The sequence below is a fragment of the Struthio camelus genome, chromosome 5 (genome assembly GCF_040807025.1).
Source record: "Struthio camelus isolate bStrCam1 chromosome 5, bStrCam1.hap1, whole genome shotgun sequence".
Lineage (NCBI taxonomy): Eukaryota > Metazoa > Chordata > Aves > Struthioniformes > Struthionidae > Struthio > Struthio camelus.
The window spans coordinates 76,716,954-76,743,083 of record NC_090946.1 but is presented as its reverse complement, the minus strand read 5'-3'; the positions used below and the strand labels follow the sequence as shown (position 1 = coordinate 76,743,083).

At 45.0% G+C, this 26,130-nt stretch overlaps 1 protein-coding gene across 3 annotated transcripts in view; it reads left to right on the top strand.

The window, feature by feature from the left end:
• PRKCH (protein kinase C eta) overlaps positions 1–26,130 on the top strand; it is a 167,380-nt gene that overhangs the window by 99,478 nt on the left and 41,772 nt on the right. For all 3 annotated transcript variants that reach the window (XR_011141702.1, XM_068947359.1, XM_009670698.2), the window contains exons 7-10: positions 690–817; positions 2,445–2,588; positions 3,322–3,495; positions 17,659–17,813. Coding sequence is in view for 2 of the 3 variants with exons in the window: in XM_068947359.1 (XP_068803460.1) it covers positions 690–817; positions 2,445–2,588; positions 3,322–3,495; positions 17,659–17,813 (601 nt within the window). In the remaining variant the exon portion in view is untranslated. The remainder of the gene's footprint in view (positions 1–689; positions 818–2,444; positions 2,589–3,321; positions 3,496–17,658; positions 17,814–26,130) is intronic.

The window sequence follows — 26,130 nt, the reverse complement described above, 5'->3', positions numbered from 1 at the left end:
TTTCCTCTTTACCTGAAGGCTTTTCCTCCTCAGCTAATGAGATAAGCCAAAAAAAGTCATCCAAGGAAAAAAGGCATTGATATGGGGTGACTAACCTGTCTGTCATGCTGCTAATTGATGACAAAGCATGTCCTGGTGTTATGCTTTTGTTTCAGTGATCTAGACCATAAAATCATGTGCGTAACAAACTGTCTCCGTTTGCCTTCATTTCCCACAAGAGGGTGTATGTGTATCTGAGAGTGAGAGCAAGAGAGAAAGATTTTATTTTCCCGCTGAATGATATGTCTCTAAAGTTAGATAGCTGCAAATGCTAGCAAAGTGTGTTGCTAATTCTGGGGCCTTACAAAGCCAAATTTTACCTGCAGGCATAGCTGCAATGGTACTTATATACCTGACAAACTTACTCGTGCTTATGAATAGCCTCAGGCAACGTGGCACCCTACCTGGAGAGTCTGGGGTATACTCACCTGTTTTTCAGCAGTTTATTCTCGTATATGTGTCCCAGTCTTGTTTCTGCTGAGATCAGTGGCAAATATCCCTTTAGTTCAAAGACGCGGGGTAAGCCAGAGGGGTGTGTTTCCTGAAGGAGAGCAGACCTTTACAAAATTATTTGTCAGCAGTAAATCCCTCCAAGTCATTCTAATTGTTCATTTGCTTTAACTTTCCGGCCCTACCACCATCCCCTCCAGTCTGTAAAATGAACGTCCACATCCGATGTCAAGCCAGTGTTGCGCCCAACTGTGGGGTGAATGCGGCAGAGCTTGCGAAAACCTTGGCGTGCATGGGCCTGCAGCCAGGGAACATTTCCCCAAATTCGGTGAGTTGTCTCTCTCTTTTCTCCCCCCTTCCCCTCTCTTTTTTTTCTTTTTTTTTTTTTCCTCCTGTCTTTTGAAGCATTTATAACCGAGTCCATTTGCATGAGTGCAGGAGAAGTCAGAGGCTTCAGTTAGGGTGAGAGGCGTTGGGCAGTGGACTGCAGGAGCAGGCTGTTGATGTCTGTGGCTTCTGGCGAACGCTTTACTTGGAAAGTGAATATTCAGTATCCAGTTTTACCCTGGTGGAGGCTTCAATCTATAAAGGTTAACTTGTCTGCTTCTATGTTGTAGTGGCATAACTCCACTGACTCTTATCTGTTTGGCATAAATAAGAGGGGAATCAGACCCCAAACTAGTTGATAGCCAATATAATTCAGGCCTTCGTTCTTCCCCCAAACGCAAACGCGCTCTCTGCGTACATGGCCCAAAGCCAGAGCGCAAGAAGTGCTCAACAGGAGGCCTCGGTTCTCGTCCCAGCTTTGTCACTGTTGCAGGGAAGCACAGGTCCCACACGCTCTCTTCTCAGTTTTGTGAAAATCAGCACTTGTTAGCGCTTGTTGTTTGTACAATCTGTAGATCAAAAGGAGGTAAAACCACACACACAAAAAATCTATGCTTAGTCTTTAACAGTCTATTATAATTTGTGAGCTTAAGGCTCTAGTTAAGTGATCAGAACATGCTGTAAGCTTAAATTTGTTAGGGGTTTTGTCAGGTGCCATTCCGAATGTTTTTGGTACTCTCCACACTACTGGGGTTTCCCCTTTCTGTGGCATTGAGAAGTCTCCCTGTGCAGAGGGGAATTTTGCTTTACACTAAAGTAGTCACAAGGTGGAGCTCAAGAAGTCTGTGTGACTTTGTTCAGAGTAATAAAGTGAAGAAAAGTACTTGTGGTTTATATGCACACTCCTATGTGGCGAGTCATGTACAGGAGGCGCTGGAGACGGACTTGATCTTAATAGATTGCAAAAACAGGAGCTCTAGAAACGCGTGCTAATACTAAGTAGAATTCCTGAAAACACAGAGGCACCTCATTGCTGGTGTGGGAACAAAGAGCCCTCGGTCAAACTTGCAGCAGTGGAGGAAGCCAGCAGTCCAGCTGTGAGGAAAGAAAAACATGTTGCAGTTTGGGTCCCAATGAACTTTGCGGGCTTTGATCAAGAGTCTTAAAATCACGTATAAACCAAAGAGGATCAGACCAAATCTGTTTGGATTCTAGATCTTACCAGCACTTCTCATATTGCAGAAATGCTGTAGTCCTCGTTCTGACGTCAAATGGGAGGCTTGCAGATTTTTTTATTTATCATCTTATTTTTCCAGGCAGAGAGGGTGGGGAGAGGCAGGTTTGCTGCTTGAATCTGCAGCTCTGCAGTGGGTTTACAACTTAAAATGTACAGGACTAGTTTTGACATCTCAGCACGGTTCTGCATAGTGCTAAGGTCTGCAGGTCACACACAGCAGCTGTGGAGTGCTGGTGGTACCAATGGGTTTTCTGTTCCAAGTGGCCATACGGTGTGTCTGAACAGGGTCTAAATGCCCCAGTTGGTAGGTTGGTTACTTGTGAACATCTCTGCATATCTCGGCAAGGTACAATTTGTGTGCAGGCTGATACTTATTTACTTTCCTTTGTAGAAACTGGTTTCAAGATCTACTTTGACACATCAGGGAAAAGGCAGCCTAAAAGATGGCAACCACGTTAGTGAAAGTTCAGCAAGCAAACTTGGAATCAAAGACTTAACCTTCCTCCGTGTGCTGGGAAAGGGCAGTTTTGGAAAGGTGAGCGTTATTTATGCCTCTTTGGGGGAATACTCCATTTCTTATTTTAGAAGATACTAACGTGTGTGACGTTATTTCATAATGTGGTAGGCAAGCTATCCAGTGGGCTATGCTTTGTGCAGCGAGGCTTGTTAGCAAGAGGGAGGGAAGGGAGGAGACAGAAAGCTGCCGGCAAAGCGAATTGAATATCACAAAAAAGCAAAAAAGTAATAACCAAAAGAACAGCTGCATGTCAGGGCCCATACCATAAACTGCAAGTGTATGCATTCGCACTCGTTTGGGCAGCGTTTCTTGGAGAAATTAAAAGGAAGTGGTTTCAGATGCAGTGACGTAGATGGGGGTCATTCTTCTGCTTTACCTCAGAGCTAGCGTGAAATGGTGTATTTGAAACTGGTAACTGAGGAGGGGGAGTGGAAAGCGATATTGCTGCTTGGAGGGTTTGCCCTGGGACAGGATATCTGCTGGCAGTGAATGAGCTTCGACCAGCTAGTCCTGTACCAGGCACTGAAGCACTGTGCGTGGGCACTTTTCTCCACAGAAGCCTGCTGCAGAGAGTAGCATGTGTGTCATTGGTTGTACACTGTTTCCCCTGCTATCAGGCTGACTCACTTACATACATAAGCCTGCTCGTGAGATGACTGCCCTTTCTAGTGTGAGAAGATGCAAGAGCACTCTGTTGCCTGTAGAGGCAGAAAGCTCAGCCCTTGTCATTCACTCCTCCTCTTTCGCTTAGGTGATGCTTGCCAAGATGAAAGAGAGCGGGCAACTTTACGCAGTGAAGGTGCTGAAGAAGGACGTCATTCTTCAAGATGATGATGTTGAATGCACCATGACGGAGAAACGCATCCTGTCCTTAGCAAGGAACCACCCATTCCTTACCAAGCTCTACTGTTGCTTCCAGACCCCTGTAAGTACAGCGGGGTTCGCACAGCCTGGGCAGTGGACAGCCAACCTCCTGACGCTGGCTGGCATGTTCAGGCGCTCACCTATAGACTTGTTCCCTCTTATACAGACATCCACCGTAGATCCAGGAGACAGCTCTGTGCTCATGGGCGAGCAAAGCACTCTGGTACATTCCACTGCTCACATCTGCTGATACATGTACATTCGTCAAACAAAATCCTGACTTGTTCTAAGCTCCCTAACAAAATGGTAATAACAGGAAGACTTTTTTTGGGGTATCTTCCTTAGAAGCAGTCTCTGTGCTTTTCAGTGTTTCTGAAGGCATGTGCACAAATGGCTACGGGCTTACAGTGTCTTCGGTTGCTGTGATCTTAGGCCCCACTGTCCTGCTGGCTGAACTTCAGTAGTACTGCATTTGCATTGTACTATCTGCACGCTCAGTGAGCATTGTACTTAAAAGCAGGGGTAGCCTCCTGTACTTATCCATTCTTTGTATACTGTTCAGAACACAGGTGATATGAAAGAAACATCCCTCTGGGGTTACTGGAAAGGATCTTCCAGATATTAAGTGGACGCTGAATCAGACCCGTATACAGTTACAGTTGGTATTTCTTATCGTGTGGATAAGGTGAATGATAGTATTGCTGTCACTTGTGCAGTCCTTAACTCGGGAATGCGTATCACATGCTTAGCGCTCAGCTTAGAGCCTCTTCTTGTGTGCGCACGTGGGTGGGAACTTATTGCTGATATGGGTGGTGGAGAGTGGCTGTGAGGGAGGCAGTGGCCACGGTAGTATCTGAGCAAGGTAAGTCCCCAAGCTAAGCTGTTATTAGGACCAAAGCATCTTCTGCAGTGTAGTGCTTCCATATTGTCTGGGCTCTTTTGCTATTGCCTTTTGTCCACTGCTAAATGCTAATAAAGCTTTCTTCCCCCCCCCCCGAGGGGACAGGAGAAACTTATCCTTTAATAATGGCTTCAGTCCTCCTTTATGAACCCAAAACTCTCAAAAAGAGGCAGACAAATGCATTCTGCCAGCCACCTTTTTCTCTTCTCACTGGGGTGATGCAGCAGCCCGCTACGGAACTCAAGAATGGCGTTCACTTAGGGCGGAGCCCTTGGGGTAGACTCATATTATAGAAATGAGGGTGTTTTATTTTTTATTTTCAATACAGCTTATGTGGTTCACGGATCAGCCATGCTGTGTATCAGAAAGAAAACGTAAACCTCACTGTTGTCACAGTCAGCCAGCCGACCAAGGAAACTCCTTTTGGGTTCATAACGTGAAGAGACAAGGGCAAATTTTAATAGCCTTGTTAAAGATCTAATGTAAAATTTCTGAAATGTCCAATATTGTATGCTGTTTGAGCTTAGACCTGGAATAGCAGAGTTTTCTGCCGGTCATTGCCATGCTCTTTACTATGGCTTTATTTGCTAAACTGCAGTGTAAATGTGAAAATAGCAAATGTACTCCTGGGCTGTATAGAGTGTTTTCAGGGCAATTAGAGAAGACTTAAGGTCACTGTACCAATATTGTTTTCATTTTCAAAAAATGAATTCAGTCTGCTCGGGACGCAAAGGAGATTTACTGGGCTGATGAGGTAATTGAGGAGTCTTTTACAAAGGGAAAAAACAGGAAGAACTCAACCTATTTAGACTAGCAAATTGAAAACAAAAAGAGGATCTGACTGATGTCTGCAGATGTCGAACGCTAAGGAGGGAACAGCTGTCAAGATGCTGGGTGAAATTAAATGAGTCTAGACAGGCTATGGATACAGTTAGACTGGAAATGAAAAGGAAGTTGTTAAACAGTAGAACAGCCTGGAACAGGAATTTCTGGAACAGCTTCCCGTCAGAGGAGTAGAGGGAAAAAACCCCAGTCCTTGCCGCTCTGAATACACGCTCGGTCAGTCTTTGAGAGGGAGTGGTGCTTGTAATGGTAGGACCCTGCTAGGTCCAGTCTTTTCCAGGTTCCTCTTATTCTCTGCGTTCCACATTGTTTCGTTAGCTGGATTGTCAGCAACAGTAAACATCTTCCCACCAATAATAAAACCAAAAACAAGAGAGGCATTTGCAAAAGAAAAAATAGTTTTCAGGCTAATGTGGTTCATCACATTTTTTGTCCATGTTCTGTGCTCAGTGACACCTGCCTCAATCCAGAATAACCAGATTTAAGTTGCTTATGAAAGCATAATTAAATCCCTTTGCTATAATAGAGAAATGATTGCAACAGTAGGGTATTTGTTGGACAGAGTCCTTCCGGGAGGGTTTAACTAGAGTACTTAGGCTTTACATTTTTTTGCATGGCGTTGGGTTATCCCCTCTGTTAACACTACCTTGGGAGAAAAGAATGTGTGTGTGTTGCGGGGGGGGGTATCCTTTTTTAATAAAAGAGCAACTGCTTATTCAAAATGTTGTCCTGCAGCCATATTTAAAATACCAAAGGACTTTATTATGTTTGGGTTGGCGGGGGAGGTGTATATAAAACAGTACCAAGATTCACTTGCAGTTATGTAGAAACGACATCACTCACACACATCTCTCTCGCAGCCCAAGCTCTGGAAATGTGGTATGAACGGTTCACATTCTGAAAAAGTTCAGTCTGAGCCAGCAGCGCAGTCTCATTGCAGATAAGGCTAATTACATCCTGGGGTGCTTTAGAAGGACAGGGGGCATCATTAGCCCCTCTGCTTCATACTGCTGAGGCTGCACCCAGAATGTGGGTGTCCGCTGCGCGCCCCATTTCAAAAGGAGACTGGGGGAACTGGGAAGGTCGGGGACCTTGGAAACGTCTGAAATACAGCAATTCTCAGAGGACAGAGTGATCAAAGGTGTTTTGAGGGTTTGGATAGATCTAGATCAGTTTGAATTCAGACTCCTGGGTAATCCACCCTAACCAGCAAATTGTTCTAACTTAAACAGCCTGGGGCTGACTTAGACAGCCTAGGGCATGTCTGTGCTGCGCAGTGCGATGTCATGTAGTGCTGATAATCTAGCATTAGCTGAGCTGGCACAAGTACCACCAGCAGCAATGCCTTGCTTGAGTTAATCCATGCTGCTGCTACTTTTGCTTGCCTCTTTAGAGCTAGCAGGGATTTTTCCATGCTTACATCGGTTGCCGATCACTTTCAGAAAGGTTTCTGATCTCCTGTGCTGCCTCTGTGCAGCATCTCTGTTTTCTGTAGTCCTAACTTGGTCTCAACTGCAGTATAATCAATACACACCAGGAAGGGCTGGTTTAGTTGCCCATGATGGACTGAGGCTGCCTGACCTCAGCACAGCCTTCTTGCTGTCTTACAGAGAAATACTGCAGCCACTAGGTGGTAGGAGCTACAAGCGTTGTCTCTGCCTGGTAGGTCCCAGTCTTTGGAGCCTAAAGAGGAAATATTAGCAGCAGAGGAGGCTGGACGTGGCCCTGCGTATGCTCAGGGCTGAGCAGGACCCATGCGCTGAAGGGAGAGGGCAATTTCTCTGACTTGTACCTCCAGAGACCTTTCCTGCGAAGGAAAGGAGTATGCTGCTCCCCTGCAGAGGGTGAATTTAAATCAAATTCCAGCTCCACCTGAGTGAGGTCTCCCTTCCTCACCCCAAGCTGAGAAGGATCTCAATTTTTTTTTTTTTTTTAAATGAATGTCTTGCTTTGGGTACTTTCAACCTTGCCTAAGCCACTTACCTCTGCTTTTTCTAGGGCCTGAGACTCATCCTTTAGTGTCAGAAGGGATTATACTCCCACTGCAGTAATCTGTGAGTTGCTGACAGGTGCTGTGGCTGACCTGCAGATAATCCTGGATTCTGCGTTAGGGGTCACAAGCACCAAAAAATGCTTGTTTCCGTTTACCTGATGTTGGTGTCATCCAACACCGCAACGATACAGTCCTGGAATGGGTGAAAGAGGCTATATGTACAAATAGTTAAGTCAGTAATTTAATCCTGGGGAATGCAGATTGTGGAATGTTTTAATTAAAATGAGTTTAAATAAGTAGATCCTGCGTTTTTTGGGGTTTAGGAACCATTCTTCCTGCGCAGGTGGTTTGCTTTTAAATCCTTTTGTCTTGACTCTCTTGCATGAGAATGAAAAAGGCTGGGGGGGGTGGGTAATCAGCTTCCCATGCAAATGGTTTCAAATGGCAGTGGTCAGAGCTTTCTGCATTTTATGTTTATTGCCCTTATCCTTTTTCTCCTCATGACCACAGGGTGCTTTCAGGGGACCGTCCCCCAGGCGATGCTGATTCCAGCACTGTCCCTGTTAGTCTGATCATTATATGGATTTGCTTCCCATGTGGCTCTGCTGACAATTGCTGAGGCACAGAGCCTGTGTGTGATCATTCCAAAAATAGTGAGACATGAAAACTTGGCAGAGGTACGTGATTTTCTGTAACGAGCGTCCTTCAGAAATAATAGCTAGCAGGGCTACTACTGAAGCTAGTGGGCCCACGAATTCCAGGGCAGCTAATCATTGAACTGGTACCATTTCACAGGGGCAGCCTGCTGTGTAAGAGATGCAGGTTTCTGCTGCTTTAAAAGTTGCAGGCTAATGTCATGCCCTTGACACAGAAGAGGAAGGTTACTCTGTCACCTCTGCTGGCTTTTGGGACGCTCAGAATAGTTCTGCTGGAGTCAACGTGGCCATTGTGTCACAGATCTCTGAGATGTTTAGGAGATCTCTTGCTCTAGATGACCCTGCTTGACCAGGGTAGGTTGAACTTGATGATCTCTAAAGGTCTCTTCCAACTTCAACCATTCTGTGATTCTGAGATGGGCCTGCATTTCACCTCCCGGAAGTGCTTGAGCTACCCTGGAGCCTTTTGGCAGGGACGCAGTTTTCCAAGCATGAGCCTCCAAACCACCACCAAAAGTGGCGGGACCAAGCAATGGCAACTAGCTGACTGTTTACCCCTCCGTTGCTCTCGGGATGCCACAGAGAGGTCGAGCTGCGCTCCTGTGTTAAGGGGAGCCCTTGGTCACGCTCCCTTCGGGGATCTCCAGCATCAGCCTGGTTGTCCACTGGTTGTCCCATAGTCTCAAAGTAGGCAGAGAGCGGGCAGCCCTGGGGCGGAGCCCTGTATGGCAGAGATAAGGAAGTGCAGAAAGCTAGCGCAGGCTTCCTTAAGGGGACTGGTTAGATGAACAAGCATCCTGACACAGGCCTGGGAGCATGTTGGCAGAGATAAGGAAATTGTGAGGCCTCTTTGATGTTCTGTTCGGAGCTAAGAGGGAGCCCTTTGGGAGCAGAGAGGATAACTTTGATCATGTCCTGGGCTCTAAACCCTCAGCTTCTCTCTCTGGTATGTCAACACATTGGGTAGGTACGACTAGATATGTTTGCATACCTGACAGCCACGTGCAGTTCTTGGATGCTTTCCTGCCAGCTTGCTGGATCTCTTTCCCCCTTTCTTAAGCGTTGAGACTGTTACTAGCCCTAGGCCTCTGGGCTGGAAGACGACAGGAGTGTCCTGCAGCGTCGGCCAAAATCAAGTGGAGAAGGTGACGGGAAGAACTCGTTCCTAGGCCTGGCCTCTTCTAAGAGGCTCAGCAAGACTTAGCGTTCCCTTGAGTAATAAACCTACAAGAAAGGGAGGCACTGCTGGGGGCTTGTTGCAAAGTCCTTTGAAGTCAGGCTTTAAGGAGCTGGAGTTGTGCTTTACCTGAGGTCCTTGGATGACATAGGGAAGTTGTGTTTTGGGGGGGACTGTTTGACAGGGAGACACTGAGGAGTTTGCACTCTCCACCTTCCTGCTCCTGCTGTACCACCTCTGCTGCAGGTCCGCCTGGGCAGGCTTTCAGGGAAGGATGCGTCTCACTGAAAACCCATGAGTTTTTTTTTTTTTTTTTGGTGCCCTGGCCCAAATTGTCAGTAAAACAGATGCATGAGGCTACACCGTTCTCCTCCAAAATGCAGTTCAAAAGGCTCGACTCTATTTCTGAAGTGCATAGTAGCATCTCATGGTGGTCTTTTCCTGGTGGGAACATACAGAGCCTTGCCCGAGTGTGGAGGGCAGAAAGGTGTGAGTTTTCTTCTGTTGCTAGGGATTTGTTGTTTTTTTTTTCCCCACCACAGGCAGAGTGGTTTGTCTTCAGATGATGAAACAAGATCAGGCTGACATTTCTGTTTTTATCTGTGAATTTTGCTGGGTGTCCACACTTACGCTGCGCACTGTAAAATATGAAGCGATTTGAACTGAGGTGAAAATGTGATCTGTTAGTTACCATCATCTTTTTTTAGCACTATTGTAGCCACTTAGTAAAGCTTTCCTGCCCTAGTTGCTCAGGGTCCTTTGGATGCTGGCACTGTTACGAAGCTGAGCAAACATGCATCTCCATCTGCAATGGCTTATGAGAAACACTGCAAATATTAGTCAGACAAGTTTGTCAGGCTTAGTGCAGTGTTAACTGGAGGAGATTGTTGCATATGGTTAGTCGCAGTACATGAAAGTAGTGTTCTTGTTTGGCCTTAAAATCTAGGAGGTTGTGGTATAAAAAGGGGTTGAAAGTGAGCCAACTCGCAAGCAGCCTGAGTGACTGGATGCTCGTTTGCATCAGAAAGAACTGTTTCCAAACCTCAGAGAAGAGCTAACCAGCTGAGGCTCAACCCAACAGTACTTTGAGGTTTAAATCTGCGTTGTGTTCCAGACAATGTTTAGGATGCAAGGGTGGATCCACAAAACCCTAGTGGCGAGCCACTTCGAGTATTTTGGTGCTTTAATTTTTCTAAGGACCTTTAACCTAGCTTGTGGAGGTCTCTGGCTTTCCCCAGCACAGTCTTAGGTTAGCAGATGTTGCAGACAGTAAGTATTTTTGAAAAACAATCCAAAGCTGTCTCAAGTTGTTCACTCTGAGCTGGAGACAGCAATTCCAATAGCTTGCTCTGAAATGAGGGCTGTCAAAAGAGCTTCCCACACGATCGTTACAGGGCTACCCTCTTCTGAGATACCATGATAGTAGCAGCCAGCTGAGAGCTACAGACGTCCCACAAATCTTTGATTAAGGAGCAATGTGTATAGCTTCATAAAGTCTAGCGTGTTTCCTTATTCCTGAATTTATTCCCATCTAGGTCTGGCGAGCCCTTTGTGTTTTGATCTTTCAGGTGGGATAGAGTGTTTATGGAATTTCCTGTGCTGTTTATGAAGGCCTGGAGGAGGGGCTTTTGTTTTATTACTTCTCTCATTTTGTCTTATATCTTTATTTTATTTTGTTCTCGTGGCCAAGCTGATACTTTCTTTTGGAGCTGGGATTACACAGAGAGTTTTTGTATGTGATTTAATTGGTTAACCTACTGCCTGAGGTTTTTCTTCCAGTTGGGCTTTTTGTTTCCAATGAAACCGATGAAAATAAACAAGAGTTATAAAGAGCATCCCTTTACATGCAGGTTTAGTAGAAGTTTCTGGTCATAAGATGAACTGATAGTATAATTTTGTGAATTAAAACGTCCTGAGGGGAGGGGACGAGGAAGAAGGCAGCACATATGTTCATCCGCATATCTCAAAGGGTGCATTGTTCCAGCGAAATTCAATTTGACTCTGTGTTACAAAAGACCTTCAGCCTGTGAGGTTAAAATTTCAGCGAAGTGGTTAAGAGAACACGAGCAGAAATTTGGAGGATGTAGTTAGGTTCCTGATTTTTTTTTTTTTTTTTTTTTTTGGAGCAGGTAGGAACCCACAGCTCCCATTGGCTCGCACGGAGTTGTAGCTGTTCAGCTCTTCTGGAATTAGCTCAGGGTTAATACTGTGCTGTGCACACATTGCACACGCGGCAGCCTTTACCCTGAGGGACCCTGGAGAGTTTGTTTATGCAAATAGGAAGAACCAATATACTATTCTCTAGGCTACGTTTATGTGCCTTGCTGACGCTGCATAGGAAAGTCTACGTTGTGCCACTATCAGCAGCATAAAATAGCAGAGCACGGTTGTAAGTGATGGCTGCCCTGGCCCTGGAGTTGTGATGGTAGCACCAGCAGTTCATTGGTGAAAGAGATAAAAATGAATTCAGTGTGGGGAACTGGCCTGCGTTTCTCAAGTTTGTTCACTGGTTGTAGGCCAGAGAAGCCTCAAGGAAGTGAAGGTGCTGAATTTTCACTGCATCTCCATGTGACTGGAAAAAAAAAAAGAAAAAAAAAAAGGAAACAACAAAAGAAAGAAACCTCCTTTCCCAGCCTTTCAGACATGGTGTGGCACACCATGATCTCTTCCATATCTATAGCGCCTTGGCTATTTGTGGCGTGTGCTCTTGCTGCAGTTTGTTTTCTCCTAGGTACAAATTGTTGTCGATGCTGGCATGTACTTCTGGAGTCACTGAAGCAGAGAGAGAAAATGGCTTGTAGAGTACCAAAAATGAGCCAGCAGATTGCATCTTGTTCGGTTGGGAATCTTGGGCGGCAGCGACGTGCTGAGCGGTGGCAGGTGCCAGTGGCAGTCATCGCTATGACTGTGTTTAAGCAGCATAACTAATGCGTACAGATAATTCCAGCTGAGCAAGCATGGCATGGAGGTGGTACTTCTCCTCTACTTAATGGAGTTATTCTAATTTCAAATCGAAGGACCAAACCTTCACCTAGAGTAAGTCAATGACTTGTTCCACTGCAGTCAGGTGAATGCTGCTTTGACAGTGTCCGGAAATTTGGGGCTGGGATCACTTGCTCTGCACTGGTGCATGCCTGTGTGTGTGCAGAGGTGGTTTCAGCAATTCCCCCTTAGTGAGCCCGTTCTGATGACGCCTGTAATCCCGTTCAGTTCTGAAACACCACTAAGCGTAGCCCACTTGAACAGCCTGCTCTCGTGTAAACCTCTTAGCTGGGAGCTCACGAGAATTCAGGGCTGGTCAAAGGGCTAGGTAGGGAAGAGAGGCGTTTCAGGATACAGCAGGTAGTCTGAGTGCAGTTTTTGGTTGTGTTACTCCTGTGAAAATAAATATTGTGAAATGAATCTGTTTAGCATTCCTTTTCCGGGTCGTGTGCTTCAGAGTGCCTTGACCCAGATATGGATGGACCCTTGCACTGCTAGTGATGGGTGGCTTTCAGAAGCCAGGTCCTGAGATGGCCGGGTTTATTTGCACGCTTCCAGCAAGACCTAAGGCAGGTTTGTTTGTGGGACCACAGTAGGAGAGAAGGAACGTGGGGAGCTCTAAGGGAGCCTGGTGACTCTTGTGATTGTCTTGCAATAATTTGCTTACAAGCTCCCTAAGCTTTGCTACTCTTTGTGAAAGCAATAACCTTTCACTGCAAAGTGCGGTGACACAGCTGTCTCTGTATGGAGATAATTTTGAAAGCCTACCTTCCACTCTGCAAAGCATAAACTGCTAAAACAGTGAAAAATGACTGTTTTCTTGGGGAAACCCTTTGGGTTCAGTGAACTCAGATGAGGCCCAAAGCTGTTTTTCTAATGCATTGTGTGCACAAGTTATTTCCACAAAGATGAAATGCAAACTTAGCAGATTCCAGAGCCAGACAGATTTTATTTTATTTATTTATTTATTTATTTTTGAAAAATTGGACCAGCTCTAAACCACATTTCACCAGGTCTCCATGCCTTTCAGTTGATGCCTTGTATGGCAGCTTCAGCTAACGACAAGGTTTGTGTAAAGTTACTCCAGGGATGTGTTCTTACTTGGGTGGCTCAGCCCCTTGTCCCACAGAGGCATCAGTATGGGTCGAAGCAGCAGCCTGGGAGAGCTCTACTGCGAAGGGCACGTGCAGAGCTTGCCCAGTCCCACTTCTGGTGAGTCCGGAGACTGGAGAGGCCCTTTTGGTGGCCTCCTTGGAGTTTCCCTGTGGGTCTTGAATCCATGTGATGTTCTTCCACCAGTGCCTGTCTTGACAGAAGTCCCCTCTGACCTCCACCCGGTCCTTGGCGCAGTGGCTGCAGGGCTGCAGTAAGGGGAGGCAACTTTGCCATTACCTTCCTCCACGTCTGCGCGTAGGAAATGTTTCCCTTCCCCTTCTCCCTCTGCAGAGCCTGAACTAGGGCCATGGTACTGCCTTGTCCTGTTTACTTTTTGCATGAAAACCTATAAACAGAGGTAAGGCTCTTACTTCAGCCATCATGCCTTTGGCATGACACTGATCTTACGTTGCTTGTACATGGGCATCAGCTGTGACTCTTAACTGGAAGTGGTAGAAATTAGCCATTGCACTGGCCCCTTTTTCCTGTGGGGAGGGAAAAGATGTTCTTTTAGTAGAATCTGGATTATTTTTTTTCTCCCGTGACAATGAAGAGGAAAGATACGAGGGTTCAAAGCAGCCTTCTAGTGGAGTTGGTGGGGACAAAAAGCTAAACTGGCTTAAATGTTGGAGCTTGGTGGATGCTTGCATTTGCAAGGGGTAGTAACCAGTATTTGGCTTGTTCCACACGGTGGTTTTGGGACTGGGGACTCCCTTCAGATGCCACCAATACTTCACTGAGACGAACAAATAAATAAACCAAGCAGGTACGTTTAAATGCTATCAAACACTGTCCTTAGGACATTATATGTACTCCCAACAGCCCCTGCCCTGCTGATAGGGCATGGCAAACTCAAATTTAAACGAACAAATGTAAAAATACAGTTCTCTTGCCCTGAAATTGTCAGGGTAATTTTTAGATGTAGGTCGGCCCGTCTGACCCCATGGACTTCATTTATATTTCCTTCAAGTATTTCTTTAATTTACAGTAACAATTGTTCTGGAGCTTTATTCATCTCAATCCCAGTCCAGAAATGGTGCAATGTGATTTCCTCATGTGGCTGCTGTTGCTGTGAAGGTTTTAACGTCACCATTTCCTGTTGACTCAAATTCTCTTTCTTACTTTTGCCAACGTCAAACAGAGATACTAGATTAGGGAAAACATCTGAGCATTGCAAAATATAAAACAGTTGTGAGGATTTCAGCATTAACCCCTAGCCGAAGCACTCTTGCTTTCAACTCCTAATTCCTGCTTAGAGCTCCCAAGATAGAGGGCACACAACTCCCTTTAATTGCCAGTTGAGGGTGTTCCCAAGAGAGGAGCTAAAATCTACCACCTTCAGTCAGAGCTAACCTGAGTCTCCTCTCACTTGTGCTCAGGGGAAACAGGTGGAGTCAGGTTAAATGTACAAGTATCTGAACTGTCTGCTATTTTGAGATTTCCCTTTTCCTGCTCTCTTCTTATGCTATTTGTTCTCTCTTATTCTGTGTGTTTCAAATTGCAGATTGGTTGAAAAGCTGATTGTACTTCTCAGTGATTCTTGGAAGAGTGGTTGGTCTTTGCAGATTGGCAAGCTGATGGCCTTGCTTATGAATAAAAATAGAAAATGTTGCTTTGGTTCTTAGATCCTGGTCCCTGAAGCACAGTCACTAGTGCTGATCTTTCTAATACTTGCTACCAGGGGTGTAAGAGGCCAGTGCACAAATGCTGTGTTATGAAGTTGTAATATCCATCCTGCTCTTTTCTTCAGGAACCTCGTAGGTTTTCTAAGTGGTAATAAACTGGAGAGACAGTTTGCTGGACCGAAAAAAGGAGGAGAGGGAACTAATTTGGCTGTAGGCAAAAGTTCTGTTAAGCCTAGATGAGAGGTTCAGTAATTAAATAATGCATATTTGTTTGACCTGTGAACAAGACTATGGATGGAGGCGAGTCCTTATCTATTGTGCTTGTGACCACAGTGTGTACACATGCAGTGATACTCGTTCAGGTTTGCAGTTAATCTGAAGGAAGAGCTATATTTGTTACAAAAAGCTATTAATTCAGATGGATGTAATTCAGCAGGCATGCACGTTTCGACATCGGCTGTTTGGCTGCTCACCTAAACATTTGAGAAAGAAGAGGAGGTATTCTCCTTTAAACACAGTAGTACATACTAGTACATCCAGAAGTCTGAGAAGGGCCATGGAGTTTTGCCAGCTCTGGAAAAAAACAGGACATGTATATTTTAAGAGAGGAAGGATTAATTTTGTTTCCCTGAAGCTCCCCTTTAAGGAGGGAGTGGAAAATATATGTTCTTAACTGTATGCATGTTTATACAAGCATATACAGTACTTACATAAATACACACACAACCCTGCCAGGTTGCTGGTAAATTAAATTACTTCCTTGTAGAAGACCTGGCAAGAGGGATTTCTTTAAGTTTGGACTTGAAGAGAGACCTGGACAAGCTAGGCTAGATAAGCATGTGGTGTGTGGAGAGATCATCATGGAAGGAGGCAGGAAAGAATAACAAAGCGATGTAAGAGCTGGCCCAACTGGCAAGACAGAGGCTGTGTGTGCTGCAGCTGGAGGATGGGTTGCAGAGCAGGTAGGTGCAGCATGGCCACATGGAGATTAACTACTGCAGTAGAGATGTGGTAGCCCAGGTCTGAGGTGGGCTGCGCATCCGGGGTCTCTGGTGGGGCTGCACAGCCTGTGCTGCTCTAGCTACCCTGCTGTCATAGGCAAGCTAGCCTAAGCATCTTTAAGCTGCTCTAAGATAAGGGTAGGGTGAAACAATGAAGTACTGTTTTTTTGTGTAGACTGGAAATAGCACTTAATACAAGGCCTTAGTGCTACCCACAGCAGTATTTTTAGATTGCTGGAAACTCATCTATCTTAGCTTTGCTGCTTCTGGAAGAGGCCCAAGAGAAGCTGGTTAACAGAGCCCCGGATGGAGCTGAGAAGAGTGCTGTCCTCATCTGTCATGAGCCATTTGCTTTTCTGCTGGAGCCCAGAGAAGAATGAAAGGGTTCCCGATTGCTTTTCTTCTGCTCTGTGCCTCTCAAGATGTTAACAACAGTAGTCGTTTCAAGCTGGCTAGCTGCCACAAAGTAGAGAATAACAATGCTTATCCTGTTAAATTTAGAGAGGGTTTAAAACTTTAGCTTGTAGACGACTAATATCAGATCTGGGAAGGGGTTTGTGGTGGGGAGAAAAGGGCAAATAGTACCACTAAAAGGCTGACTGATTTCAAGTGAATTGTATGCCTATTTTCCAGTCTGCTTGTTCCCGATATTGAGAGTAAAACTGAAACAGTCAGTGCTAAATGTACTGAAGCAATATGCTAAAGGAGAAATTTAGATTCAGTTTGAAACAATCTTAGGGCTTAGTTTTGAGTCAAATTACCATGTATCCTTCCTCTCACAAGTAAGCAAGCACCCTTTTTGGACAAGTTAAATCTGCGTTTGGGTATCCAGGCAGTTGAACATGCTGTTTAAGCAAGTATATCCCCATCTGTAGACTTTTTTTCCTTTGTTCTGGTTATTATAAAAAACAAAAAAAAAAACACAAAACCCTCAGAGACCAGCAGCTGTGGTTAATAAACTGAGCTTTATTGAACAGGTTGCTTTTCTGCCCAGCAGAAGCTTTGGTATATACTTTGTCCTTATCAGTGTCTTCATCACACAGCAGTCTGTAGATTAATCAGACCTGTGAGGAAAGCTGAGATTTGCAAAACTGAAAGGCAATTGCCATACAAGTGTATTGCCGGCAACCCCATTCTCTAAAACAAGGCAAATTCTCTGGAACGTAGAGAGTAGGGATACCCTAGAGACAGCATCGTTATTGCTGTCTCAGAGCTGTTGTGTTAACGTGGTGAAGCTGAAGGCAGCGAGCAGTTTGGTTATGCCCACGAGCCTAGTCCTCCTACGCTGAACGGAGCCAGCCCAAGCTCATTTTCAAAGGACATTTTGAGACTGGGATTTCTGTGTGTGTGTGTGTTCGCAGTGCTTTCGCTGCAGGATGTGCACCTGTGCCCATTCCTGAAATCCTCTAAGTTAGGGGGAGATTTATTAGTAATGTTTTTCCTTAGTAATATTTTTCTCAAGAAAGTTGCAGCGTTTAGTAGAGAGTAAGCCACTTACAGATTTCTCTTGTGACTGCTCAGAGAATGTTATTGAAGAGATATCATGCTCTGCTGGATTCAGGCTAAGGGCAGTTCAGAAAACCCTCCTGGAGCTGATTATTGATAAGCACGCACCTATGGGTATTGTCAATCTGTATGTGAACAGCATTTCATTTCATTGCTGGGCAAAATTCTGGGAGGTGGGAGGACTGCAGGGTAAGGAGGAACTGACAGGTCTTCCTGGTTTTGATTTAACTTCTCCTAGAAAGGTGAGATTTTATTTTTTCCCCAACATCTGATGGGCACTTGGTCTGTTTTTGTTTGGGAGATAACTGTTTTACTTAGAAGTTTCTGTGCATGAGAGAGGATATGATTAATGCTGTTCATATCTGTTATGTTTGCGTGTGTGAAGGATCGCCTGTTCTTTGTCATGGAGTTCGTAAATGGCGGGGACTTGATGTTCCATATTCAGAAGTCGCGTCGCTTCGACGAAGATCGGGCCCGCTTCTATGCTGCAGAAATTATTTCAGCCCTTATGTTTCTCCATGAAAGAGGCATCATTTATCGGTGAGCTCTGAATTCATTCATTCTCTTTGTCTGAACCTCACGGCTGAGACAGTAGCTTGCGTTTTCTGCTTAGGTAAATAACTGTTGCTTGCTGCCCACCAGGAACAAGTTGTCAAATGGGATAATGGTACCACCACTTTCACACTGCAAATTGTCAAAGGTGCGTCCAGCTTCCAGGAAGGAGTGAAACTACTGTCTGCAGTATTGACTACAGGGAGGGTCTTCTATGATGTATGTGTGAAGAGGCAGAAAAATAGGGTTTTGCTTCCAAGGCACAGCGGCTAGATGATGTGCTGATCAGCAGCACAGCACCAGTTGAGCAGCATCAGTTCCCATGGCTCTGCTCACTTAGCTGCTTTTATGTCAGTCCCAGAACCAGCCTTTAAACTGCACTTCCAGATGCTTGCCCTTCAGTGAAGGGCTAGCTGGCTGCTGGGTGTTATCTGCTGAAAAACAGAAGCCTCCACAGTGCTGCTCTGGGCCTGTCCGGTCAAAGTGATGACAAAGGGGGAGGCATTAAGTGAAGCCTTGCTAGGTCGTCCAGGAGGTAAGTACAAGGAGCTGTTGCCCTTGCCTCTGTGTGCCTTGTTATTTAAAGGCTAATCTGTGCTGGTTACACCCTGCCCTTTTGTTTCCCTGTGTTAGCTATGGGACTATGATCAAACCCTATCTATCTGACATACCTATCCGATGCCACTCAGCTCAGCTACTGAATGTGTTTTCTTTTCTGCCATGATCCTACAGCAAGAGTTTTTTTTCTTCCTGTCCTGGCCGTGTTCGACACCTTTGGGTTTGCAGCAGAATCTGAGCGTTATTGCTTCCCTGTGTCAGCCTCTGCTCCCAGGCCGCAAGGATTATGGCTGTTCTCAGGAAGCTCTTTCCCATACGTAGCACTGTTGTTTTGTCGTTCTTCAGTACCCAGGGGGACAGTTTGGTTATTTGTATTCCCTTCCGTACTGCCAAAGTGCTCCGCTGTCAGTGCGGGCATCATGGCGTGGATCAGCCAGGCAGTCCGCTTTGCGGTGGCCTCCATGACCAAGGAGACAATTCCCATGTGTAAGCCAAGGGGTAGAGCAAGGCCTGTTCTGGGGCAGAACAGTACAGCTTGAGCAGGGAAGCTTCAGACAACCTAGTTAAACAGAAAGGTCTCTTTGACATGCTTTGCAGAATGCTTCTGGCATCTTCTTGCCCGGAGCACTGGAGAGGAGGAGGAGCGCTCATTTGTCTTATTTGGATGCTATCAGCTGGGTCCCAGCAGCAACGTATGCGTGTTTAGGTACAGTCTACCATAGCCCTGCTCAGTCCTACTTGTGGCATGCTAGCATTGCAAAGAGTCATGTCGACTCTCTCCCTTTACTACTTGTTACGTTTGTACGCCTGGAAGCCGCAAGTGGGTCCAAGAAGGGAGCAATTCCAGTTAAAGTCAGTCTCTGTTAGTGCCATTTCATCCTGTGCGCTCAAACAAATGATGTTTGGTTTTGGGTTTTGCAGAGTTGAGCCCAGGTGATGCTGCTCTTCTGGGTTTGGTAGTGTATCCTCCCACACTGGATAAACCCAGGTTTTGATCCTGGCTCTAAAACCAGAATAGCTAACCTGGCCAAAGGGCCAGGGGCTGTGCTAGGGGCACTTTCCTGACGGCAAGATTATAGGCTAAGCCAAGTGAAAGCAACTTCCTCCTTTTTCTAGCTTGAGCTCCAGTAAGAAGCAGATGGTCAGGTGCAAAAAGAGAGAACATTATGCTTTTTTTTTTTTTTTTTTAAAGTATGAAATCATACGATGTATGTCACGCAGTAAAATAGAGAAGGAATTTTAATATTCTTTGGGTCCTGAGAGTAGGACTATTAGCAGTGATATATACCATATGCATTGAGCTTCTAAAGAACAGTGATTGTCTGCACAGAATAGCAAATCTGCTTACTCCGCAGCTGGATTTCAGTCTAATTCTTCCCTTGTGAATAATGCCAGCCTGTGAAGAGAGGCCCTGCCAGATAATTACACAAATGACATTATCCTTTAAAATAGTGACCTCCAGTAGTTATTGTCAATCATTCTGCAGCAAAACTGTGTCTGCACATAATGTAATGCTTCTGTGCTTACAGCTTGTCCTGTGTCCTCCTGTTGCCTGTCACAGGGTAGAAACAATTGATCGCTGAATTTTTGGCACTCTTCAAGTGCTGCTGTAATTCATGATAGAAAGTGGAGGAGTAATTGAAAAGCTTCTCAAACAACTGAACAGGCTTTGATATTTTTGTTGGGAAACTGGTCGAGACATGGAGTCAAGTACCTTCAGCTGCATGAAGTAGACTTGGATTTGTTTAGGTTACTCAGGGAGACTCCGTTCTGGAAGATGTGAAGAGAGGGGGATGCTGTGCTTCCTTGGTAGCTACTGTGAATCCACGAGAACGGTGTTCCTTGGGCAGATGGTGTATTTTGATTAGTTGTGACTTTTTCAATGAAAACCAGACGCACTGCTGGATTGGCGCACTCATAGGATGATTTTCATGATACGACTGAAATTTTCAGTGGTTGCTTCTCACTTGGATGCTGTCATTGGATGAAAGTCTGCTTTTCATTACTAAGCCCTGGCCTGAATAGAAGCCCTGCATACGTGTGTGTGCATATTTGGGTTTTCTAAAAATGAGTTTTCAATTTCACAGATTTTTTTTTTTTGGTATTTTCAGTGCTGCAAAGGAGAGAGAGCTTTCTGGCCTTATCAAGGAAACATCTCTGGCTTGCCCTTGGCTGAGGTTTAGCTGTCAACTCAGCACCGCCTATTTATAGTTGCTTCCTAAAAAAAATGTTGACAAGATTAGTGCAGTTCCATATCCTATCATATGGGGGTAAAACTAGAATGAATCCAGCCATGAAGACAAGCTTTTCAACATGTCAAATCATAATATATTTTGCACTCCTGACCACAGAAGGGTAACACAAGGACATATACGGGATCAGTTTATGCTGAATGTTACCAGGAAAAGGTTAGGTGATACTCAAAGCTGTTGTAGATATACTCTTTGCTCACAGGGCAATGTTCTTGCATTGCTTCTTCCTTTAAGCTTACTTATAAAGGCAAACGGCGTGCTGGGTTCCATTGCAGGTAGGTCGGTTTGTGTGTGACTTTTATGTGAAGTCTGTATGTGCTATTTTTCTTGAGGCATCTCATCGCCAGCTTTCACTTTCCAGTTCAGCAGTTCGCCAGGGTGGAGGAAGCATGTTTTGGCTTCTGTGCATGCCGGAAGCAAAACAAAACGGTGTGTACATCTGTGCAATACTGACTGCACACTGGCCTACATGCTGCCATAAGAGCTAGTCCACTTCTAGTCTTCTAAAAACAAAGACATAATAAATAATTATAAGGGTTTATTTTAAAAGCAGAACTTTTCCTTCCATGCCATGTTACTGTAAGAATAGCTGATCTGCCTTACTGTCCCCAGTTCAGGCTGAAACCTGTGCAGTGGTTGTGGTACAGCTTTCCTGGTAGATAGATCCTCTTGCACAAGTCACTTACATGGTGTCCCTAAATAAAAGCATCGTATCTGCATACTGAGGGCAAATGCAAACTTATTCTTGAGCTTGATTTTTTTTTTTTTTTGGGCGGGGGGGGGAGGAGGGTTGGGATGGGGGAAGTTGTCACCAAAGTCTGCCATGCAGGATTTTTAGATTTCAGAAAGATAACAATCTTTTTACAAGCAACACAGAGCAATCAACCCAACCTGGTGGCATGGTCTTGATTTTCATGACAAACCTTCCCTCTTCCCTCGGTGAATATATGTCACTGAGAATATGTTGGGGGATGAGACATATTCTTCAGAATATGTCTCTGCTACCCATGGAGGTGGTACGGCATGCAGTACATGTTGACATACCTGAGCTAGCCCTAGCTTAGCTATATCTGGAAGCAGAGGCAGTGTCACCTTTGCACCCTGTGCTGCAATACTGGTTGTGCCAGCCTGGAGTATGGAGCTGCGTAGCAGAGAGTAATGTGATGCTACATATAGGTAGCGTAGCGCGTAGGTAATAGAGCTGATGAAGAGCTAGAGGAGCTAAAAGGTTGGGATGGAAAAGCTAGGGAGATTCGGACTGATTGCTGGATGAATGAGGAACCTTGTTTTATTCTGAGGGCTTGTGCTAGTTAGCTTATTCCATTGCGATTTTGTCTATATAAATGTTTCTAGTGCAACTGGCTCTTCTTGAGATAGTGAGGGTGTCTGCATGTGCTCTGTCACACTTCTGAATGTGGCAGGGTGTGCATGGTGTCCCCATGCTCTGACGTAGCATCAGCCACTGAAATAAAAGACAGCAAACTGTTAAGTGCAGTCCCTTTGGAAGGCAGAAGATAATTATGCAGTTATCCAGATGAGAACATGGTCTTGCCTTGGGGCTGAATGCTAGCTCTTGAGGAAAATAGGATGGGCATCAAGGCCTCATTTCTATGTGCTATCTTAAAGCATTGCCTTCATATGTGTGAGGCCCCTTATGATGGGGAAAAGCACCCTCTCCTGTGGGTTCTGGAAAGATTGCTGGGTACTGGCCAGGTCTCTGAAATCATTGCCTTTCTGAGTTCAGCAGACTCATCAGGACTGCGGCTGTATGTCTCATGGCTGTTAGTTTTTATAGAGAATGAGTTTTTTGCAACAGGTTAATTCGCTGCCAATTCAAACAGCAAGCCTGTGACATTTGGAGGAAGGTTTACATAAGCCTTGTAAGGAGACCAGTTTTGCCAGAAAGATTTGTATTAACAGAAACAACAGTAAAGTTCCTTTCAGCAAAATCAATCAAAAAAATACATGCTGAAAACAGAAGCCAAATGCCTTTCCTAATTACCTGGAGTCACTGTTAACAGAGCAACTCTTACTGTTGTGGTGTTTGCTTTTTCCGTAGGCCGTTTCCATTATAGACATGGGTTCTCCCATGCTCTCTCTCTGGTTTCTTTTTGGAAATAATGATTTATTTATTTTTTTTTAAATTCTCATCTCATGTTGCCCTTTGGCACACCTGGGGTCAGATTTTGTTTCCCTTGAAGCCAAGTGGACTTTGCCCAGGGATGTAAGTTGGTAGTTGAACTGGGTCTGCTGCTGGCTGGGGGGCTACGCAGGGGTTACCCTTGCTTTGCTTAGGTGCTGCACATAGCTTTGTTTTTTCTTAGCAAATAAAGCTTTTGTTTAATGAGGTCTTTTTAAGCTGAATAAATTTCCTGAAAACCTTCCCTTGAATATGCGACAATAGATGACTGTGTAGGTTTGCTCCCTCCCTCTTCCCCGCCCTGGTTTGGCTACCCACAGGCAGAGGCGGGTTGTCCGCGTCCGAGGGGAAGGGATGGGAAGCAGCTCAGCTAGTGCCGACACGGGTTCAAGTCTCCGCTCTGTGGAGCACCGTAACCCGAACAGCGGGAGCTGGTCCATATTGCTTCGAGGCCTCCATTCAGGATTGCTCCTCGATGCCGTGCTTTCCTGGAGTGGGGCCAGGGAGAGTAGAGCAGATGTATGGGAGCAGGGCGGGCTACGTTACGAGAGCAGCCGAAAGAATGAAATATAAGCTGATTTTTATGGTGAACGAGCAAAGCGGATCAGCTAAAAGCTGCGAACTGACACACGGTAGCATACCGAAAACCCAGTCCCTAGAGCAAACTGCTTAGTGCCGAAGAGAAATTTTCCTCCTGGAGTCTCTCAAAAGTCTTTCATTCAGCTTTAGAAATTATAAAGGAATATCTCTCAGGGTGGGGAGAGCAGTCACGTCGGTGGTTATCTTATGCGACAGTCAACAGCTCGGGTAGTTTGATTTGTGCGTATAGGTGGTATATCTGCAGCAGTGGGTGTCACTAAAACGTGCTTGTTGCGTGGTTGTGAGCCGGGCTGTTCTACAGCCTCGGGCATAGACGGTTTAAAGTGTCGGTTCCCTGAACTTGATGAGAACGGAAAGTGCGGAGAAACAGCCTCTCACGTTTCCATGTCATGTTTAATCAGTCGCTCCGCAGGACAGTTCAGTCCTGATTTACATTTATGCTTACGAAGAACAGTCCTGTTTTGAGATCCGCGTATCAGATCTCTGTGCCCCATTGACTCCACTGTATACAGTCTGTGAACTTTAATACAACTTTCCACATGACTAAGGACTGCTGAATAGCCTACAGAAGTTATTGGCTCCACTGGTGTCTATTTCTCCTGTATTGTTGTTTAAAGGGATTGGTTTGAAAGCTGCAAACCTTGCACATAATGAGCTTGTATAAATCATAAAACCCAGAGCTCGAAGGGGCCTCGAGAGTTTTTCTAGTCATCCGTCTGCCTCACGGCCAGATAACCTTTACCAAAGCGCGCGCCCGTGGTACTTTTACTCTTGTTCTCTTTTTGTCTAGTGGTTACGCTTGCATGTAATAACTTGTGTACTGCAGTCTTACAGACACGGGCGCTCATTTACTGAGTGCAGGGCATGAGAGCTTGGTGTTAGCTGGGAATTCACGTCCCGGTGCGCTTCAAATAAGCGATATCGCCCCTACGGGGAGGGGATAAGCGATTAGGCTTAAAGTTGGTATTGCGTGCTGTCATTCTTTTTGCGAATAATACATCCTTATGAAGGTGTTTCACAACTTCAAAGTGCACGGATGCAAATGAAGAAATAGCTACGTGTAATGATTGCAGCCAGATTCTTAAAGAAAGGAGGCCAGAATTAGACCGAGTCCTTAAAACTTCAGGAAACTTGGAAATGTTTAGATTAGAACTTTCTAAAATAATAAAGGCCCATTTTTGCAAATACCGTCTTTTGTCCTCTCTCCCTTTTTTCGAGTGGGAAAGCAGTCAAGGGCAAGAGGAGAGAAAATAAAAATGGAAACATTTTAATTTTAAGGAGTCATGTAAAATTTATTTTTAAAAAATTGCCCCTAAATATTGTTGCACTTCTTTATCCAAATTTGCTAGTCTGGCTCTTAATGTGTTCCCTGGTTATCAAGGGCACTCAGGCCCATAATTTTAAGCACCCAGTTTTGAAAACTTTTGCTCTCAGATGTCTGGGACTGCCCAGTGTTAATCCTGTCATTTTGTTGCCTTTTTTGTACCCACCTGCCGCCTAGAATTAAAATTTGAATTGAGAAAGCTCTCAGTATTAAGATCAGCGAATGAGACCCATGAGTTAGCATTAGGAAGGCTGATGTTTGTAGTTGAGGAAAGGGTCTCTGTCAACCTTAATTATAATAAATGTTTTATACAGTTTTTTTTTTTTTAGAACAAAGATTATGCCAGCAAAATGCTATTGCATCTGCTCTCTCTGACTTGCTGAAATGGAAGATTTCTTGCAACATGACATGTTGCAGCGGGTGAAGCTACTATATATGTAAGAGTGGCAGTGAGAAAATGGCTATTGTTGACATAGTTAGCCTGCAGCAACTGGCATAGCTATACAGGGAGGATTTAACATACTCTTTTAGCAGTAGCAAGATACAGCTGCTGATGTTTCCTTGGTCAATAATCCCAATTCCCAAATTTTGTTCTTTATGCCAATGAGTTTTAGATATTCCATTTCTGTACAAAGATTTTGTAGAGTCACTTAACAGCTTTTAATATATCAGTGATATGGTTGAAATGTCTTTCCTGGTTCAAAGTCATCAGCTGCCTGTAACAATTGCATGAAAAGACTAAAAATAAGGACACTGAATATTTCAGCTTTTATATTGTAACATTGCAGTAATAGTGGCATGCTTTATACTCAAAATTTTTGCGGAAGAAAATTCTAAGACTTTTAGCTTTGTCACAGCAAGAAAACCGAAAACCAATTTCCAAATGTAAAATAATCCTACAAACTAGAAACTCCAGGCGTCGAGCAGCAACGATTCCTTTGCCGTGTTTGCCCAGCACCTTGCGATCAGGGGGTCATAGCTCAAACTGTGCTCACACCTTTTAAAGCCATGGCAGACAGTATTACTGCCTCTAGCAATCATCGTGCTGTAATACAAGACCGAGCTGGTGGCCCAGCTCTGCCGTGGGGCAAGGACCCCTCCTTGGGCAGGGTGGCAGGCACGGCTGCAGCCACGAGCTGGCGCTGGCATGGTTGTAGTTAGCTTGGAAATCGCAAAGCCTTTTCCCGTCCCCACGGAGCGAGGGGAAAGCGTTACTCATCATCTGGCCGCTGACTCACAGCACCTTTGCTGTTAATAGGATCGAGCTCCTCCCCTTTTATGAGGTCGTGCCTAAAGGCACAATTTAGTCTCGAAATTGCATTACCTGATTATTATTCCACTAAAGCTAGTGGCACAATTCCAGTTGCCAGCAATGGAAATGGGAGCAAACCTTACAGACTGAACTACTCTGCAGTGTGATATGTTCAAAAC